Source organism: Chiroxiphia lanceolata, chromosome 2 (assembly GCF_009829145.1).
Source record: "Chiroxiphia lanceolata isolate bChiLan1 chromosome 2, bChiLan1.pri, whole genome shotgun sequence".
NCBI lineage: Eukaryota > Metazoa > Chordata > Aves > Passeriformes > Pipridae > Chiroxiphia > Chiroxiphia lanceolata.
Genome location: NC_045638.1, coordinates 26,523,890 through 26,545,637, shown reverse-complemented (window position 1 = coordinate 26,545,637; position 21,748 = coordinate 26,523,890). Strand labels below are relative to the sequence as shown.

General features: G+C 38.4%; 1 protein-coding gene across 11 annotated transcripts in view; it reads right to left on the bottom strand.

Annotated features, from left to right (window-relative positions):
* MCF2L (MCF.2 cell line derived transforming sequence like) overlaps positions 1–21,748 on the bottom strand; it is a 160,714-nt gene that overhangs the window by 60,233 nt on the left and 78,733 nt on the right. For 10 of the 11 annotated variants that reach the window (XM_032678897.1, XM_032678898.1, XM_032678901.1 and 7 more), the window contains one exon: positions 6,051–6,134. In XM_032678897.1, the coding sequence (XP_032534788.1) occupies positions 6,051–6,134 (84 nt within the window). Of the gene's footprint in view, positions 1–6,050; positions 6,135–18,528; positions 18,547–21,748 lie in introns of those variants that run through there. The other variant, XM_032678906.1, reaches the window with a different exon arrangement.

The window sequence follows — 21,748 nt, the reverse complement described above, 5'->3', positions numbered from 1 at the left end:
CCATTGAAAAAAATCACGTCTTTCTCATTCCCCAGTAGCTCACAGTCCTGAAATTCCAGCCACAGCTGTGGAACAGCCTAAACTTGTTTGCTGGGCAAGTTCTGTCCACAATGGCACACACAAGCCCATTCTCCTATTTCTAGGCCTAAACAGGGATACACTGACCTATACAATTGGAATTTAATAGTTTTATGTGTTACTAACAACCAAGTATACAACCAGGTATCTGAGAGCATTGGGAGCATTTTCTTAGTCTAATTTTAGGGTTTTCTTGGTTTTTTTGAAATCTAAATTTCTGAAAACCCTCTTATTTTTGTTTAAATAATTATAAATACTGTTGTGACTATGTAAATGTCAGGTTGGATGGAGCTTTGAGCAATCTGGTCTAGGTAAAGTCCTTACCCATGGCAGGGGGGGTAGACTAGATGATATTTAAAGGTTCCTTCCAACCCAATGCATTCTGTGATGCTATGAAAATGTTGGAAAACATTCAGCATTATTTCAAAATATTAAACAAACGTCACTTGAGCGTCAGTTTTTGTTTACAGAAAAGAGCAGAAGAGAATGCATCAGTCCTTAAGCAAGTGCAATCAGTCCACACACATCTTACCTGAAATGATTCCCAAGAATTACTTGAGACTTGCAGCTATAAGAAACATTCTGCAAGGGAGAGGATTATTACTCTTCAGTCTAAAAATGGAAACACCATAGAAGTAAAGAATACTGAAACTTATGCCTGCAACTAAATAAAATAAGAACACCACACTACTTTAAATTAAGCAGATCTGCTTCCACCCTACTTTTGTGAGCCTTCATTAAAGGAAAACTTTGTTCTTAACTCACCTATACTTTGGCAGCCTATTCAACTGAAACTTCTTCAATAGATTTAGTATCAAATAAAACATAAATTACCTCTTTAAAATGGAAATTTTTCAGTGGATAAACCTCTACAATTCTAGTAAATCTTCAGTTAGGTGGAGTTCTTCTAAACAGACCTACACTCCTCAATCTAAGATCAGTTTTTGCAACAGAGACAGTCCTGTGTTTTGGAGAAACACGTTTTAAAAACATGTTGAATTGTACAAGGTCCACAGTTCAGGCATCAAAATGACTTAACTGTGCTTAGTATACAGCACTTCATGTTCCTAACCTTTGAATACAATTAGCACCAACAATAGCACCAACTGTTAAAATTATGTGGACCCAGAGCATTGTGGTCTTGTGTATGAAAGGAATGGAAAAATTATCCTTGGAATAGTAGCTGTGCTACTGTAAGATGGGACTGGTAAAGTTTACCTTAAGTCTAGGTAATTTAGCATTTATTCTTTATATTCTGCTACATATAACTTTTCCCATCACAGTTGCAATCTCTTTTGCATTTTTCTTTTATTTATTAAGCAGGTTGGGTGATAGAGAAGTGCCAAGGAAATTGCAACAGTATTTTACAGAAATTCTAATCAAGAGGCATGTTAGTGACCTGGTATCTAAAAACAATCTCAAGTGAGAAATAATTAGCATTCTTCTCAACTTAAAAAGGTATTGACAGGGAAAATTACAAAACCTGTGAACTGTACAGCTGCTAAAAACCTCACACACAAGTGCACACAGAGAAGAGTCATTTCCCATAACCCTGTGAAAGATATACTAGTTGTCTGCATTTTGCTGTATGGCCAGCAAAATTTGGCAGCAGCAAAGAGACTGTTCAGACTTCCAGGAAAGATGAAATAATTACATTATTTTGTAATGTTTCCCTAATTAGTTTGTTGCTGTTTGCATAAGAAAAGGTATTCTCAAAAGCACTCTGACCAACCCACAAAAAGGAAGTAAGGGAGTTGGATATAATTAGATGACAGAGAAAAGAGGTAGGTCTTCTGGCCTGAATCTATAATGCAAATGAAATAGTATTTGGACTGTAAGAAAAAAATATGATGTCTATGTTTATCAATGTGCACACACAAGATTAAAGAACATTTCCTTGTTAAATGGCTTAGATCTACAACTTTAGTTCAAAAGACCTAGCTTAAAAGTAATCTTGTTTGTAGTCATGTCAAAAGTGAGGTCCTCACATAAATGAGAGAAAGGCTTACTTCAGATTTTTCTTTACTGTTGTGGTGGTTCATCTATTATGTTTGTGTGTTTCTGATAGAGAATTTCTCCTTTCTAATCGCATAATATACTTAACTGGAGCACTCAGAGTATTTGAAATTACATGTGGACTTCAATGAGGTAGTGGATAAAAGTTTCATAGAATATCCTTTGCAAAGAAAAACAGAATCAAGAAGAATTTATTAAAATTAGAGAAGTTTTAGTTGTATAATTTCACAAGTATACAAGTTTTTGCATTTTGCCCAGGCTGATCAGCAGCAAGTATACTGGTTTAGAAATCAGACTGCAGTAACTAAATTTGTACCTGAATATATTTGAACTGGAGTTCTCTTAGCCAAGGATTCACTTTTTTTTTTCTGTTTTTCTTTGCTACTACTTTTTTTTTTATATAATCTCCACAGTGGGTTTAGCACAGTGAATATAAAACAACAGTTAACCTTACACCCACGCAAGGGAAAAACTGCTAAGCTGTATCTCTTCCACTGTCCATACATAACACAGATACTGTCTATATTACATCATCAACAAAAATCAAGCTGATATTTTTACGTAACTGTTACAATGTATGTGGTACAGGATCGACTCAGAAATTCTCAGATATAATTTTACAGACTCAGCACCTGCAGCTACTTCAATGGAAACAGTTTGACCAGTGAGGTATTGACAGATCATTTCCGCGGAGAAGAGCAAGAACACAGTGAAGTAAAGTTACAGACAGTGAGAACCTTAGTGTTTAGAATGGCAAATATACATATGTATATAAGCCAAAGATATAAGCATTTTGAAAGCTAGTACCAATGTTAACTTTTTCAAAGGCAGAAAGAACAATTAGGAATCAATAAACAAAAATGCAAACAGTATGAAATCATATTTCTATTTCCTTTAATTGAAATACTTTGAAGTTGTTCAATGCATAAAGAGGCATTCAAAGGGAAGTGAGTTGAAATAACTGGTTCAGCACTTATGGCGGCCAAGAGCCTCTCATTTGCACATCACATAGCTTGAATGATTTAAGATGCATATCAACATACACACCTGTCTGCATGTTCTTCATCCACATTTATTTTAATACACCTGCACACTGCAATGGCAGACAGACAAAAGGCTGGGTGGGTATGAAAGTCACCCAGCAACTTTACAGTCATGGAAAGAGAAAAAAAAAAAAACTTATGAAAGAAAGTATAAAATGTGAATGAAAGACTGTACTGAATACGTAAGGAATACATTTTCCAGAGACTTTTAAGTGGACCTTATAATGTCCTTCATGGGATAAAACCCAAAAACAAACAAACAAAAAAGGCAGAAGACCCTTTTCAATGCAGAAAAAAAAGTGGTTGCACAAGTAGTAACTAAAGGAATAAAATGGTGAGAGAGGTGAAACAGTGAACCATATAGCGAGGACACTTAATAAGCAAAACAACAAAAGAGAGTAACAATTCTAGCAAAGATAAGGACCTTGTTCCACAGAAAGAAAAAACTCCAAGGCAAAAAGTAAACAGCTGTGTCTGAGGTAAAATATTAACTTCGTGGTTTATAAATTTGCTGTGTGAATGACTGAATAAAAACCTCACCCACAGCCCACCCCTCCATTAGCATTAAGCTGAACACATGACTGCATAGTCACAGCTGAGAAAGCTAGTCTGCAGGAGTTAGCTAGCACCTTGATTTCATTGCACTTTGCTCTATTTACTGACGAACTGAAGCATTAACATAAGTTTTTGCTTTAATTTGTTTCATTTCAAGTCTAATTTGGATGTCGCTGCAGCATTTCCATTACAATCCAGGAGAACGAGGGACAAAAGTAAGAAGCGACCTCGACTTTGAACAATACACAGAAAGTAGCTTGGGAAGGGCTACAGCCTTTAGGCACAAAAGCAGACTAGGTTTCATTTACCATTCAAGCAAGTGTCCCATGAGACCCAGATACATCCTATTAGAGAAACTAAAGCAATTCTCAAGTACATGTTGCCTTGCTGTTGAAAAGCCAACAAGTAAAATAAGAAATACATCTAAGACATTCACCAATAACTGCAAAGATGCTATCCACCAAAGGCATTCATAATCCATGGATTTTCATTTTAAATTAGTTTTATGCCATGTCCTAAGATTCTGTTTTGAAGGCAGTTTAGTAATAAGCAAAAATGCTCCATTCTGTGGGAATGTCTTAAAATGTCTTAAGACACTTTAAATGTCTTAAGGGGCCTTAGAGCAAAGACACTCCTAAGCACAACTGCAACAACAAGCAAAATGTACATAAATCAAGTATCAAAATATTGTCTCTGTTCCTTCATTCACAGAACCTGTAACACCACTATACGGTGCAGCACAGAGAACTAACTGTCAGTGTCCTGAAGGAGAACATTACGGCAAAAGAAGTGGAGTCCAAAGCGAAATGAAAATGCCTAATGGTCAACTTGCCCAAGAATAATAAAATACAACAGAGAATGTAATGCACAGCAATGCAGCTGTCCTACTATTTCAGGCAAAGAAAACAGACTTCTAATAGACTGAGTATGAATTAAATAGAAGAAAATAGAGTGAGGAACTTACTAAGCTCCACTGCATGGAAGACTTAATGAGTGCTGAAGGCACTTGTGGATTTGTGAACTCAACAACTCATCTACTGTAGGCACCAGTTTTCCGCCTCACTTCAGAGAGGCAAAATATAAACCCTATTTACAGTTTCCTAGATAGGTTGATTCTTGCATAACACTATTACAAGACATTTTCTGCCCTTGGATAAGAAGGAAGAGCTCGGAAGTCAAAAAGATAAACCATCAGAGAAGAATGGTAGATTAAACACTGTCATCTCAAATGGAGCATGAACAGCCAACTCCATAAACAAAATATTCTTACCTCCCCATAGAAAACAGTCACTACCACAGACCCACACCTAGTTTAGTTTGCGTGGCAGGAATAAATCATAATTAATAGCTAATAACAAGTACAAGAAGATTCAATGAGCTTTTGCCAAGCAAAGCAGTACATTACTTCATCACTGTGTGCCTCTTGATTTGATGCAGGGAGGGATTCAAAGAGAGAGAGAACAGTTACGGAGTCCAGCTTCAGCCCAGAGAGGTAAATCTCCTTTATGATGAAGGATACAGAGAGGCTCTGCAAAGCCACTTCCTATGTCTTGGCGGGAGGGCAGGGCTGGAACTCCAGCAAGTTTGCTGCTGCACACCTGCCAGAGCTTGACAGGCAGGAAGACAAGAGAACAAACTCAGAAGCACATCAGACACCTTCCACACAGCCTGATCAAAGGCCTGATCAGTGAGCAAAGGCACTATCTCCCTTTGCCCAGTATCAGTGAGCCACAGTCTCAGCATGGAAATGGGCCAAGCTCAGTAATCAACACTTGCATGGCACAAACACCATCACCTACCTGGCACAGGTTATCCAGGGGCAAAGTCTCCTTGTGCTGTGGGAACATGGCTGTGCTGCTTTTAGAGATGGCTTTACACCTAAAAGCAGGTTCCTTTGCAGAAGGCAGTTAGCAATACCAAGCCAAAAATCTTGTCCAGAATCTGATGCTGCACATGTCTGACCCCAACACTGAGGCTGCAGGGGAACGTGGTGTTGTGGTGCTCACTCCACCACTTTGGCCAAGACTAAGGTGTCAGCTTGGGCTTCAGTATCAAACATGACAGCAGAGCCAGTAGCATCTGGGGCTGTGAGCTGAGGACTGCAAGACCATAGCAACCACCAGCATATCCACGTTGCAATCTCCAGTTAACTGGAAAATTAACTGTAATTTGAAAATTTACATTATACTTCTAAGAAAATCTCTTAATAAATCCTTAAAAGACAAGTCTTGATAGTCTGCATTTTGATTTACTCATTAAATATTAATTTCTTATATAAGAGATCACAAAGACTGAAAGCACAATAGGCTGAACCGTACATCTAAGCAATGTCAATAGGAGGGAACACTGTAATCCTACCTGACAGATAAGCAAACTGTTTCTTTAATTGGTCTTGAATATCTGCAGCATAGAAGGGAATGATGTCCTGATGCATGATTTCATCTGTGGAGAGAAAAAAAAATTTGCATTGCAAAGTCATTTTATGTAAAATTTCAAAATTTCACAGCAGACATTAAAAAATAATCACCCCTAGAACACGAACACCCAGAAAATTGTCCAAGTTTTGAAAAATATGTGAAAATCTTTGGATTCTTTCAAGCGTTTGCCAAAGACAAGCACTTTGAACAGCATACTGATAAAAGAGTAATGTAGATTTACTGACATTCCTAAGCAATACAGGACTGTCAGTGAATCAAACACTGTAGAGCTATTATTCCTCGGGAATGACTTTAAACAGTGAGGGGTTTACACATAAAATTCAATTTTTATTAAAATCTTCTCATCTCATGCAAAACCAAGAAACTTATGATCCCTCTAGCCTGTTGTCTAGTGTTCAAATACCCCAAGAAAACAGCTTTAAATAAGATAGGTAGAACAGGCTTGAAAGCACATCCTCACATTGAAAACACACACACATTCTGCCTCAACACTGAAAAGCAATGCTTAAGCTTTTATCTCAGCCCTTGCACTTCAGCTTAATGACAACCATACTGCTTTCCTGATCCTTGCTTTTCTGCCACAGTGTTTAAGCAGCAGCTTTTCCCACAGCATATTTCCAGAGGTCAAGTAGAAACCTGAGTTTTGCTGATTGCAAGATTGCATGACAAGAGTTGCCTCATTCATTAAACTCTAATGTCATTTTTTTTACAAGGAAACAAAAAGTTTTACTCTTTTGCAATTACTAAAAAATAATTATTCTACATTTTTAGCCTCATTGAAAAGTAGTGAAGAGAAAATACAGCTTTTTCATTATTCACTTTTCAACATTTCTTTTAATCTGACATTGTATTGGCATTGAACTTTTGGTTTTTAATGTACATTGAAATGCCATTACAATAGTCTCCAATCTGACACTCAAAGCTGTGAATATGCACAGGAAAAGTAAGTAAAACCTAAAACTGATGTAAGGATAAGTGTCATCTGCATTGAAGTACAAGCTGAAGTAGAGCTCTGACCCTCAAGGAAGGGACTTGTTTTCATTGAGATCTTTCAAATGGTAGATTGTGAGCAGACAGACACTCACTTCTATAAGTGATTCTCATATATATAAAATTCTGAGAACTGCAATTATTTGAGAACAGCAAAAGAGTCACTTTCAGTTACTTCTTCCACATAAGCAACAACTTATACTGTGAAACAGAACTTCTCTGTTTTCTGTCGTCCAGTCAGGCAGAGGAAGACCCATGACCACTTTCAAGGTCACACACTGATCAGGGCTATTTTTCTGCATCCGGTGAACTGCTGCCTGATCAGAAGACCTCTGCATACCATGCTGTCAAATCCATAAGTGGATATGTTTAACTGGCAAGACATATTTCATCCAGACGTTCAGTTATGTCATCATCTTAACGTTTTGATGAGAACACTGAACACAGATCTTTCAAAAATCCAATCTCAGACGGCCAAGTAACTCCCAGAAGAGAAACAACCCAGTCCCACAAAGAAAAAAGAATTCCAATTTTCTTTTTGTTGTCCATGCTTTATAATATAAGGAACCCTCCTGCAGCAGTGTTTAAGAAACTGATTCTGCAAACCAACGCCTGCAGGTGGACCCATTTACCTGAATATAAACTACTACAGGATCAATGCCTATATTTTGGTGGGAGTTGGGAAAAGGAAAAATAATGTAATCACTCTGCAATGTGTCATCCTGCCTGAAGTCATAGGCAGAAATAATTTTTATTATTGTATAGTATTGTACTCTAAGTATGTAATAAAATAGTTGTATTTTGCATAAGTACGTACATATATGACACACGATATTCAAGCAGGCAAAACATTCTTAAGGAAGAGAAACTCTGTGTTTCCCAGATACATATTGATCACTATTTCCTCATGTATCCATGTGATCAATCCCACTGCAATCCTGACTTGTGCCATGTGGAAGATGGAGTCTAGATTTGATTGCCCCAGTGTTCCCTCTGACAGGAAAAGCAGCTTTTGCAACCCACACAGGTAAGCCCCATAACCTTGTGGTCAAATAGTGCTTCACTGAAAAGATAGTATTTTCCTTCTCCTGGTTTTAAACTCAATTTTGACTCAAATTTAGGAGCCTGTCTATTTGCAACTGGAGGAGCAGCACAATGTGACTGTTTACAGACAGCAAACCTCCAGAATCCCTTCCTGCTGTGCTCTCCTCTACCAAAGCACATCTCATCTTGCTCTTGCTGATTCAGTTTCACAACATACTTCTAAAAGCTAAGTATGCATTAAGATCAGAGCTGATTTTCAATAATTTGAAACAACTGTGATTGAAAATAGCAGCACCAAAAAAAAAAAGGGGGAAAAAAAGGGGGAAAAAAAAAGGGGAAAAAAAAGGGGGAAAAAAAAGGGGGAAAAAAAAAGGGGGAAAAAAAAGGGGGAAAAAAAAAGGGGGGAAAAAAAAGGGGGGGAAAAAAAAGGGGGGAAAAAAAGGGGGGAAAAAAGGGGGGGAAAAAAAGGGGGGGGAAAAAAAAGGGGGGGAAAATAAGGGGGGGAAAATAAGGGGGGGAAAATAAGGGGGGGAAAATAAGGGGGGGAGGGAAGGCAAAAAAAAGAGCAAGAAAATGCAGCTCTTGGAATTGCCAAACAGGTCACATCCAGCAGCTCAACTGGATACACTTGAACCCAGTATCACTGCCCGTAGATTTAGCCATAAATCCCTTTTAAATACCTTGTTTTCCTTTAGAGAAGATGCTATTGTAAAAACTCATTGTTCTGCATCATTTCCTTCACATTTAGCATTCCTCTAGAAAAGAGAGCTCATCACAGTTTGTTTGGGGTTTAATCTGATTTTACTTTAAGGCTGTCCATCATTAGTTGAATATGCTATTTCTTTAACTGGATAAGGCAACAAAAGGCACACATACTAAACAGACTGTGAGGGCACATGCTCCTTACAGTAGTGGCCTTTGGGGAAAATAATTTCTTGGAAGTATTCTTTAAATAGAGAACTTGCCACCTGCTACATTCTTTAGGGAAAATTTCCATTTTTGTAGAGTTAATTAAGTGCACATTAAAACACAGAATTACTGAAAATCTGTTCCCTGTTTTCTAAGAAATTTTTATAGGATCAAACTCCACTTCCACTTGGATGGATTAAGATTCGCACAGCCCATTATTTTCCCTGTTCTATCTTTATTGCTTTACGTATTTTTTTCAAAGTAGACTTAAGAGTCTGCCTGTTTTACTGTATCCAAAATCCATAGCTGAAAAAAGTTGCTCATATCAAATCATGCCAGAACATCCAGTCTTTCTTGAGGAGCTCATTTAAAGAGCTTGCCAGGCTAGCTTGCTTAAAAGAAAGCCCCCAGGATTTATAGTGCATCTGGTATTGTGTGTGGTAATGAAGAGGAAAATAAGGTTTTCTAAAGTTACTACTGCTTTTTTATTATCACTGTTTTTTTCTAAATAAACACATACAATAGCTGGTAATGCCCAAAGATTTTTTTCTAAGCCGACAACTAGAGGTTCTTTAAAAAACCCACATTATTTAGTATTTGAATTATGAGTGTAAGACAGGACAGGAGTGTCATCTTACTAACATAAAGGAATCAGTTAAATATATGATTCTTATTACAAAAAAGTCTCTGTAAAAATGTGAACCTCAATCTTACAGATATATAATCTTTTAATTCAATTTTAAATATTGCTTTAATAGTTCTGTCTCCATGATAGAGGATGATGGCTTAGAGGGGCCTGACCCCATCCCATCAGAGGCACCTGACTGCATTTCAAATGAAGCAGGATGACAGATTTAAGCATGAGGGCACAAAGATAACTTGTGCTTGAATTACCTAGTGCCTGTAAGCCCTGAAGAAACCTGGATCTGAGAAAATGATCAATGTCACTCAAGTCAAGAATTTCCCTTATTGGTAAAAGGCTCCTCTTTCTTTTCCAATCAAACTGAAACTCATCATCATCTGGAGTTTGTCTGACATGCCAAAGCAAACCCATTTTCACAGAAGACAGTGCTGGGGGGGAGTCTAAACTGTCTGTACCTGCATGGCACAGAAGGAAGACTCTGGACATGACTTGTGAGCCTCCTGTAATGGTTTAATCTAATTCCCAGTGTGCCAGCTGGAATTACACCACCCTTTAAGTAGTTCTGCAGGAAATTCTATGGTCATTACTTTATACCATCTTGAAAGGCAACCTACTTGTACACATCCGGACACAGTTACATCTTTCAGCACAGATTCCAGTAGCACACCAGAAAGCAAACTGCAAATAATTTTTCCTCCTCCTCCTCCTCTTTCTAGCTGAGTCAGCAAGATTTTCATGAAAATATGTCTATGGCTTCTCTATGAAATTCATGCCTTAAACTGAAGAAATGTATTTTTCTCAAACAGTTTTGTTTTGCTTCTCCTCTGGAACAGCCTACTCACTCAAAGAGTTTTATAAAGGGGATCTTAATTTGAAAAATCTCTTCTTTAACCACCCTCCCATCTGGTAATTATAAATGCAAGATAATGACTTTCAGAGTAGTCCCTTCATCTCCCTCAGCCCCAAGGCAAACCTTTCATTTCCTCATTCTTTCCTCTTCATCTTTGTCCCCCGACCACCATCACTAACAGTCAGCTCCTTTGTGTAGCCCCCAAAGGAGGAAGGGCCAGAGCAGCAAAGCTGGTGCAGATAACCCTCTTCCACACTAAGCCATGTAAAACTAATAAGCCAGTCAAGATGCCAAACGAGATTTCCAGCTTTAAAATTGAATTTTAAAAATTGCTGATGACCAGTGACAATGCCTGCAAGCTCTGTGCTAGGTGTGCTCAGGTACAACAGCTGCAGACTGAGCTCCTCAGGTCCTTGTGCTATTTTTAGCCACACAGGGCTGATGACGGGAATTTATACAAGTGTTCATAAACTAAGATTTGAAACCTCACCAGTTCAAAATGCCTTCAGGAAGAGTTCATTTCGATTTCATTTGACTACACTGTCATCAAAAGGAGGGTCCAGGAAAAGTGAGTGATTAAACTTCTGGAGTTTGCATGCAAAACACTGTTCTCTACTGAAGTGTAGTTGTGAAGGAAGTTATCACCCAGGCAAAACAGTGCTCTTGCAACTTGTTTGTTTCTGGTGAGCTAAAATATCCCAAGCAAGCAGAAAATTCTTTTTCTCCATCAGCATCCCAGTTGTTAGCACAAATAGATATAGAACAATCTAGTGCTCCAAACAGCTTCATTTGGCACTGAGTTTCCAATAAACCTTTTATAGTTATGTTAGAATTTTACTTGTAAAAGCTTTACAGCCTACAGTCAAGTTATAATTCCCATTTCCTCTTCTAGTCAGAGAAGACAATTTCCTCTTATGAGCCCTAGTACATAAAACAGATCCTCAAGTTGAGATACTTTTTCTTTTAAGAGAATCATGCTTTATATAAGTTCCACTTCTGCAGCATTACTAACATCAGTAAAGTTTCTAGGATTGTATGGCCTACTCCCCAGTGTGCATAGAACAGCACCACTATGTACCCAATAGGCTCCAACAGGCTACAGTGGAATCCCAGGCATCTTCAATGTTAAGTAAGGATCTAGTCGAGTCAAGACTTGGAAGTGGTACTGCCAAAGAAAATCTAAAACCTTAGGAGTGATGTTCCCTGTATTATAAGCCCATACACAGTGGACACAGGTACATATTGTTTGAGTGGATTTTAAATGTTTTGTGCATCAGAAGCCCTGACAGATCTTTGACAGACTCCATGATATTTCTCCAGCACTTCTCATAGTTCCTAACTTTTGGTAATATTTAAATTATTTCACTGAAATGAAACTTGATAACTCTGCTTTGTTAATCATACCTGAAGAACACAACTACTACTTAGAAGACACGTAAATTAGTCCAAAAAGGCTGCAATTACAGAATTTAAATATGGGGCAAAAACTTGTCAAGGGTTAAATAACAAAAACCAAACCCCAACATGTTTGTATTATACAGATGCCTGTCAAACCCTGTGCTTTACACAGGTAATTTCTGCTTACTGTAATCACAATTAAAGAAAAAATATCCACCTGTTTCTTCCTTGAGATCACAGAGTTAGAGATTTGGCACAGGATAATGAACAAAACTGTGAGGATGATGGTTTGGTTTCAGACAGGGAGACTAATAATGGATCTTTCTTTAAAAAAAACATTTTGAGGTGCACAGCAAATGCACAGTTGCTGGCCTGGCACAAGATGACAGAAGGTGTAACAATTCCCATTTTCTTGACTCAAATTATGAAATACCTGCTCGAAAGCACACTGAGAGCTAACCAAGATGTTGGTTTCTTTCAAATTCTTATCTAGAATTTTTGGAGACCACTTATCATGCATGTCGAAGTATGTACCTGTTTTTCTCTTTCTTCTTACACCTCCCCTATTATAAAAGGTAACCAAGTTCTTTGTCTTATTTTGCCTAAATAATATCACCTCAAAGCACAAACATCAGAGGAAATAAAATGCCCTCTATTTCACGTATAATAGATGTATTCACAGGATATGATGAGTGCCAAATACTTCAGCTTCTTCCTCCTCTGCTTCATCAGTCACACCTACTTGACACATGGACTCTGTAGTCCCACAGCTTGTCAGGGATCAGCTTTAAGTTTGAATATGGCTTCCAAGAGTGATTAAACACTAGCTAATCTGTAACTAGAAGAAAATGATGCAATAATTAGGAAGTCAATCTAGGGATCAACAACAAGACATAGTATTTCTTTGTTCTTGAAGAAAACTTAAAGTAAGATAAAAGGAAGGAGTGGGAGTGGTGATGGGGTTGCTGTAATTTTGCAAGAAATCTGAAAGTGTTACCAGGTACAGCATTTAATCTTTTTTGCCATGCTTTTGGTCCATATGTGCTTAAGTGCACCTAGTCTGTTTTGGTGAGAAAGACATTCTTTGTGCTATAGTAAGTGATAATAATTACTCCCTTCCCAAAATGAGAAGGAAGAGGAAGTTAGAATCATGCCACAGAGCCATATTATATAATAAATTTTTATTAGCCACCAAAAGGCCTTAGAGATAAAGGGCAGTGACACTGTCAGATGTACTTACTACCCAAACATATAAATTAACCTGGTGTGTATGGCAAACAACAATATTGCTCTCATCTCTTTTCCAGGATGTCCTGAAGAAAGCCAAGCCTGCTGGTAAACCCTTTTCTGTTATTTCAGAATAGACTGCTAAGAATATTGCTTAAATATTGCCAAAACTGCAGCATTATTAACTCCTTAATACTGCAAATCATGCTGAGTGTATGGTATAAAAATATTTCTACAGTATTAGATGTACTTAGTCACCTACAAGCAGCAGATTTTGCAAAAAGCAAAGATTTTTTTTTTAACGGAGAAATATTAGATAAAGACTGAACAGCAGAGAATGTTCCCCTAGCCAGCACTTAAGCGATAAGAAGGCAAATGACCCAGATGTGTCTCACTTGGTACTTTAGCAAGCAAGCCTCCATGAAATAACAAAAAGGTTAGATTTTGCCAGCTGCATCTAATGAGATTTAATGCTCTGAGAAAATTATTACAGGAATTTTGGTTTCTAAGTGCTAAAGCCTTGCAAAGAAGAGGAAGCCTTACTAATACAGAAAATGGAAAGATCCACTCTGAATAGAAGAGCCACATGTAAATTAAAGAATTCATCTTCAGTGAGCCTTAAAAACTAGTGATGCAATCACTCAGCTTAAACACAGAAGTTAAAGTGGATATATTTTCAAGCAACCAATCCAAAGATTTGTCTCCATCAAAATTACCTGCTTTCAACTCCTCCTCTGCAGAAAAGTAATGTATCTCAAAGCGGGTCCCAAAACTTTAACTGAAAAGTCAACATGCACAGGAGCAGCTGCATGAATACCTGGCAATACTATTAAACAGAATGCTATTTTTGTGTGCTCTTTTGGAAGCAAGATAAGATTTCAAACAGTGAGTGTTTTACTCTTCATTTGAAAAAAACCAAACACTTTAATAAAACAGGAAAGTGGTAAAATCTAATTGCTTATTATACACATCTATTCTGGAGATAAATTACAGCAGTGCTAACAATTGTCAGGCTGTCACAGAAAGGGTTGGGTTGGAAGAGACCTACAAAGACCATCTAGTTCCAACCCTCCTGCTGTAGGCAGGGACACCTTCCACTAGATCATGTTGCTCAAAGCCCCATCCAACCTAGCCTTGAACATTTCCAGGGATGGGCCTTTCACAACTTTTCTGGGCAACCTGTTCCAGTGCCTCACCATCCTCAATGTAGAAAAATATTTTGTCTTTATGCCCAAGATAAACCTGCCCTCTTTCAGTTTAGAACTGGTACTTCTTGTCCTGTCATTGCAGGCTCTCGTAAAAAGATTTTTCCTGAATTTTATCATTTCAATGACATAGAGAAGGGCTATAATCACTTCTAACAATATATTTTATGGTACTCTGACACAAGCACAGTTTTTCATGTAACTGTACATTTATAAACTTATATTTTGAGAGGGGATGCAAAGCACTTCACGGGTGTGAGAGAGAAGGAAGGGCTAAGTGTTCACTAAGTGGTTTATTTAGAGCTGTGTACTAGTTTTCAGCTAAGACATTCACTTGCAGCTGCTAGTAAATTTCCCAGTATTTTCAACTCTGACTACAGGTGACTTAGAAAGAAGAGGTTGCTGAGTTCATAACCAAACTGGCTACTCCACTTACCACACAGACGACAGAATTGTTAATGAAGCAGCCCTTGAAGCACTGTGGCTTACTGCCTAATGCCACTAAAAATATGACACCCATCATGTCTTTCTAAACTACTGCTAGTATTAACTGTTTCATGTAGCACAGAGGCAGGACATGGACATGGTTCAGTATTTTGCGTGGGCAGTAAAGAATCCTTTAGTGCAATACAGCGAGCTTTGCTGCTCACATGCAGTGTTTTGCAGGCAGTGTGCAAGAAGTTTGAAAGGAGCCCCCACTCCTTTGCTTTATAGGTCCCCATTTTCACCTCTTTTAGGACTCAAATGAAGCTTCTATTCATTATCCAATCTGAGAATTTGACATGTCTGTAATGATTAATCAAGGTCTCCTAAATAAAGCTCTGCACTTGTTAGCAAAAAGCTATTTTTGATGGAAACTGTGCAAACCAAATCAATGAAGATATAATTTCTTGAACTTACTTCAGTGTCTCATCTGCAACAAAAAAACTTCTCTAAGTGTTACAGTCTAACTGGATGTTACCTCTAATTTGAGAGGCTGTATTGCTAGAATTTCAAGTCCAAAGATTGATAGTTTTCTCTTAAAAAATCTGCCCTTTTGTGCATATAGGGAAACTACTTCAGATTCCTGAAACAACAACAAAAAATTCCATATTCTGTGTGTGCAAAGTACAAAGTAGATACATATTAAAAAGGTAACAATTTGCTCTTTGTTAAGAGAAACTGTCGTCCATCAATTGCCTCGAGTGATATGTGAAATCCTTGCTCAGAACTTAAAACCAACAAAACCCTGTCACGTTCAAACTGAGAAGTTAATAAATACATCACTTAGTCTGAATTAGATGACCTACATAATTTCTCTCACCTAAGTAAGCATAAAGCAGGAAACAAGGCTAAGTACAGTGAAGCTGAACTTAGTTTGCTGCAATTCCACAGACTTTGTGGAATGAAGGTTTATAAAAGACAAGGTCTTCAAAAGGCAATATGAATGACTGCTTTTCCATTTTCAAAAGCTTTGAGTCTTCTGCACAAAATGGAAATGCAGTAGGGCTGCATTTTGCAGAGAAAAGCAAGGTAAACGAAAAAAGTTCTGAATATCTGATGCTTAGAGAAGTGCCTGAGACACAGCATCTATAAAAGCAGTTGAGGAAAAAAACCATATGGCTCCTTCATTTTGAACCTCTCATACATCATGTGCAGTAAAGAGGCTGAAGTGCAAATTTTGACCTTGAACTTCCCCAGTGGTGGGTTCTCATCTGGAGTCCCATTGGACCTCACTGGATAGCCTGCTCCTTACACACTGAAGGCAGGCTTAAAAAAACAAACGAACAAAAAAAAGTCACATTATCAGTTTTAAGATAGTGGTTTACTTTTAAAATACTTGTGCCTAGGTGCCAGTGAGCACCAGGTTTCAATGACATCACTGAGGTGCTCTATACAAGTTTGGAGTGTTCATTTTAGTTTTTAAAGGATACTAACACTTACTAGAAAGGAGTTAATGTCTTTACTGAAACTGCACAGCAAAGGGATGAAAGGCAACAGCCAGACAGTGCAACATTGTAAATTCCAGCTGAATACAAGTAAAGAAAATAGACCATGAGAAGAGCCAAGCACTACAACAGGCTGCCCCATCAGACTGAGTGATCTCCCCTTGGAGATATACAACACTCGGACAAGTTTCTGAGAAACCTTCTTAGCTTTAAACTTGCTTGGAGCCAGAGTGGGAACTAAGTGGCATCCAGAGGTCCCTTCCAACCTAAATTTTCCTGTAATGCTGAAGGAATTCCCTAGTGAGAAGTCCCTAGGCCTACCTCACAATCCTGGAAAGAAAATAGAAATTTCCAACATAGATATCATGGCCTTACAACAAATGATCACATACAAACTAAATTGCATAATAATTCAATATGTTGACTTCAAAAATGAATATAGAATATAGTGTAAAATTTAGTTATGTTGACACATTTGCTGAATCTCAGGCTAATAAAGTCTGTCTACAACTATATATTACATGGTATATCAATTTTCTGAAAAACAAAATTAAAATAAAAAAAGGGCTAAGGCAATACCTTTTCCAAGTGAAAGGGGAAATATCCCTAGTTCTGCTTTCTAAAAAACAACTCCAGCCAATAATTTATTTCCTGAGAACTGTTCACAACCCACCAGAAGGGTCCCATGTTAACAACTAACAGGTTCTCAGGACGCAAAACTATCACCTAGTAGCAGATCCCTTTCCTGCTGCAGTTCTATAGCTCTGAAAATATCACATCATACCTGTCTCGTGGGCAAACAAGCACAGTACTGACCTGCCTTGCTTTCCTCCTTTCAGATGAAGCTTGTTCTTAACACCAAGATGTAGCAAATGACATGACGATTCATCCACTGCAACCTTCATTCCTAACATGCAACTTGCATGTGCCACACTTGACTCCAGCAGATGAAAGGCATCCATCTTCATTGCAAATAAGGCTGTGATAGCCAGATTTTAAGAACTCCCTTTAATTACAAGCACACATAGAAGATCTCTACTAGGACTCCAAGTCATCCTCTTTCCTACTGACAACAAAATCCAGCAGAACCTTCATGACAGATCCTCCATAAGATCCTGTCCCTTGGAGACTGCCTGTTAACTCCTGAGGATCCATGGCCACAGATAGGCAGTGCTGGCTCCCACACCCCACTTGTGCAACAGCCAGAATGTGTTAGAGACTTTTTAGTCTTGTACCTACAAGACAGGAGGTGCTTACAACTGCATTTGGATGCTGAAAACCAGAACCAACACTGTTCACAACTACCTGCACAGTCTTTAAGCAAAAGAGAGACTCAAGTCCTGCGCCTGTATTCCAGACCCATTCTCTCTTTACAGTTTGCACATCCTTTTTGCCATCCCTCTATCCTCACTCCTGGACACAAACTGAGAAAAGAATTCTCCAAGGAGATATTGTTTTCCTTGGAATTTTTCAGAGAGTTGACAATGGAAAGATGGGTATCTGAGACCTCTCCCCTCTACCAACTGTAGGCACAAAAAAAAAAAAAATCTTATGCAGTGCTCAAGAAGAAGAGGAAAGAACAGTGCCAGGGAACAGGACAACCCTTTTGCCCACTTTGAGCACAAAGTCTTTCAACAATTCTCCAGAAAGGAGTGATCTCTGGCACACTGAACATGCCCACAAGAATTGGTGGCAGTCAATAGATGAAAATCAAGCCTTGGCAGTTGCTGGTAAAAGCAGCCCTGCTCACTTATTTCTCAGTAATCAAATACGAATTAAAACACCCTATTTTAGAAATAGCAATTTACACAAGTAGTCCTGGCACGGTTACATATGCATCATTATGATTTGACACAAATCACTCCCTAGTTTTGCAGTTTAAAACAGACATTCACTCTGTTATAGAATAATCAGTGGTTTCCTAAATCAACCCCTCCCCTCTAAGGACAGATGATGATGCACATAAAGAACAAAAGTTACTCAGACTGATTAATCCCTCCACCCTTTCCATATGGTTATCTTCACCTTCCTTAAACCTTTCATTCATTCCTCCTAAGCAGCATGCCTTTTAGTATTACCCCTAGTAGCATCGAGCGCTACTTGAGAAGCGGAACACTCAGACTAGCATGTTGTTAATTAGTAATACTAATTAAAGATTAGTAAGAACATCCACCCTTCATTTAGAAGACCCACCCTTTACATACCTGTTTCATTTAAATCTGACATTTCAATAGCAACAACACTGGAAGGTTAGACACCAGTCCATGGGCTCAGCGCTCTTTTTCTGTCCTCCTCTGCAATAGTCATGCATACCAAAAGCAGAAAACAGAATTGGCAATGTGGATTCAGGCACCAGAATAAGGAAGCAATTTTTGCTTGTCCCTGTTCCACAAAACACGCTTTCAGTTTGCAACGGACTGTAGCTGCACTATTAACAGCAAATAATATCTTCACTATTTAATTACATCTTAACAGAAACAACACTTCTATAGAAAGCTCTGACTGAAGGAATCCAAGAAATAATGCATTTTAGATTAACCCTCCTATACTAACAACTAGGGGATGCCAAATTGTATCCTGTAAAAGAAACTATGCTTTTTCCCTACCTCCAACAGGGATCAGGAGAAATTATGTATCTGATATTCACACGAAATGCAATGAATTGAAAATTAAAACACACTGTACACCAGGAACAGCAGGACAGCTCTCTGCAACAGCAAATTCTCCGTGTAAGCTTTAGTAGCAGTTCTGATCACCATAATCATGGTGTGAGTGAACAAAGTACGTTCCGTATAAAATACAGGAACAGATTTACTGGATATATCTGCTGTACCAAGAAATACATCCGCAAATAAAAGGATATACTGCAAATTTACAGAAGGACAGAGAACACACACATGTAACAATAAATTATATTTATACATGAATGTACACAAGCAGAACAGAACTTTTGCCATTGTACAAAAACACATCCCATTCTCCTCCGTAGGATAATGTTATCTGGCAAAGTTCCTGCCTGACCTGCAATCAAGTAACTAAGAAAATTTGAAATACCAGACACACCTGTGCTTTTCTTCAGAAGAAGCCACAATTCAGCAATATCTCTGTAGAGCAAGGAGATCAGGCTTAAGGTCATGTTGCTTCTAATCGATTTAGTGCAAAACAGTTCCGCGGACAGTGACCTATTTATCTGTGAGCTCGTCTTCAGTGCAAAATGAGAGCACAAAACTCCATCTTTCACTCAAAGCCAAGCCACCGGGGGCACAGTGCCTTTCTTCAAATTACATGCAGAGCAAGTGTGCCTGTCAGCAGGCTCAGAGGTCTCCGAAGGGCTTGCTGGCTGCTGGTTACCACTTCTTGTCTTCCTGCATAAAGTGCTGGCATGCATTATATGCCAGCTGTTTGCTTTAAATATGAACACATGCCCTGTTCAAATGTTATCAGAGTAAGAATGTATTAAAAAATTAATCCTAAGTGTGCCTTGTCAAAACCCCTCCCTTTAAAAGCCCCAGTTTTAACAAAAATTGTCCAGTAAATCTATCATTATCATATTTTTCCACCACCCACCCCTACGCACAGGGAAATTAACAGCCCAAGGGGCAGATGTCCTTTTTCCAACCAACCTTTGGCTAGAAAGCTCCCCAGAAATATATTCAGTTTTTCCTGTTTGTTAGGGAATTCTCACTGACATGTCTTTGGTGGAACCAAACCAGGTTGTTTTCCTTGATGGGAAACTCATCAAGCACCTGTTCCCTATAAAAAAGCCTACCTAAAGCAGCAGGAGCTGCCAAAAAGACATGTATTCTACTAATGTGACTTTGCAAGTTGAAGTATTTTGAAATCTTATTCATAAGACAATGGGAAATAAGCCAACAAATTACAAAACCAACTAGAACAAAAGTATTCCATATGATCTTTCAGACATGAATGCTGGGCTGTCTTGCTTTACTTGATCCTTTAAAGTCATTGTCCAGTGACAGACTACCTGTTAATTAATACACTTGAGATTAGTTATCCAGACTCACTAATACAAAGAATGAACCAATGAGCATGAGTGATAGCAACAACCACATGAAAACAAATGGATTGGGTTTTTTTCACTTTACTGTTATAAGAGCCCTTACCCAACAGGAAAGGTCAAGGAAAGAGGACAGCGAGGATAAAAAGCTTGAATTGATGGTTACATCTGTTCACAAAATCCCATTTGCAGATGGAAAAAGCTCTGTTTCTGCTTCAGCACTCCCAGTCATCAACCAATCCCATAAAAAAACCCCCAAACAAACCCAGGTCACCCACAGACCACACTAGAAGTTATTTTCTGAAGTGTGCCACATCTGTGTTCTCATCACTCATCTGCCATGGGGCAGGAACTGTTAATAATGCCACATCAGTCAGATGTATTATAATAAATCTACCATCTATATAAGCAGCTCTATTCAGTGCATGACATTAAAATGTAACCAGAAGAATATAATCAAAGTAATTTTTTTTCAATTCTGCTATTCAATTCAATTTCAGTTTGGAGGCCATGACATTTTATACTATATCAAAGCACAAGGACTTCCTAAGCAATATCAGATGTTTTTACATAAGATAGATTTAAAAGAAGCAACACTCCTTAGAAATGTTATACTTAACTGTTCAGTATTGTACATGTCGTTAGTATATTGGATTTTGCAAAGAGTTCAAAATTAGTGAATGAGTCTTCACACCGCTCCCAGAAGTCATGTAAATTCTCACACATGTGAAAGCTGAGATGGAGCAAGTGACCTCTCTTGGATCAGGTAACAGCATCTGTTGCAATGTCAGAAACAGGATCTATGTCTCAGCTATAAGCCCGTACTCCTGCCTTCCCTGGACTGTCGCCTAATCAGCCGGGTGGAGGTGAAGGCTCCTAGATGAGTATCATGACTTGTAGTTCTCAGACAAAGATCACAATTTTATTTCTAGCTCCTGTGCTACAACATGGCTCCAGAAAGAACAGTCTCAGAGCAGCTAGAAATCCATACACCATATGCAAGTACACACACTTGTGTGATATTAACTGCTTACTTAACAGCACCAAGCTGGTATCAAACATTTGAGAGCCCTCTGTAATATGCTTGGATATGTCTGCTAGTAGTGCCAGGATTTTGCTGTCACCTGCATGAGGAAAATGTAACTCTTGTTATCTGACTGATAATAAATGATGATAAAGCAGGCATGAGAGCGCTTTCCAAACATGCAGGGAGGAAGTTTTATAGCCTTCCTCCAGAGATTAAAACTGAGCAAGAGAGGAACTACACCCTTCTCAAGATAGGCATCACCCCAACCTAGACCCATTCAACAAGCCACAGGAATCTGGTATTTTAGCAAGCTGGCTACTTCCTTAAAAAACCAAACCAAACCAGAAAAAACAACCCAAACCCCCCATGAACGTAGAAG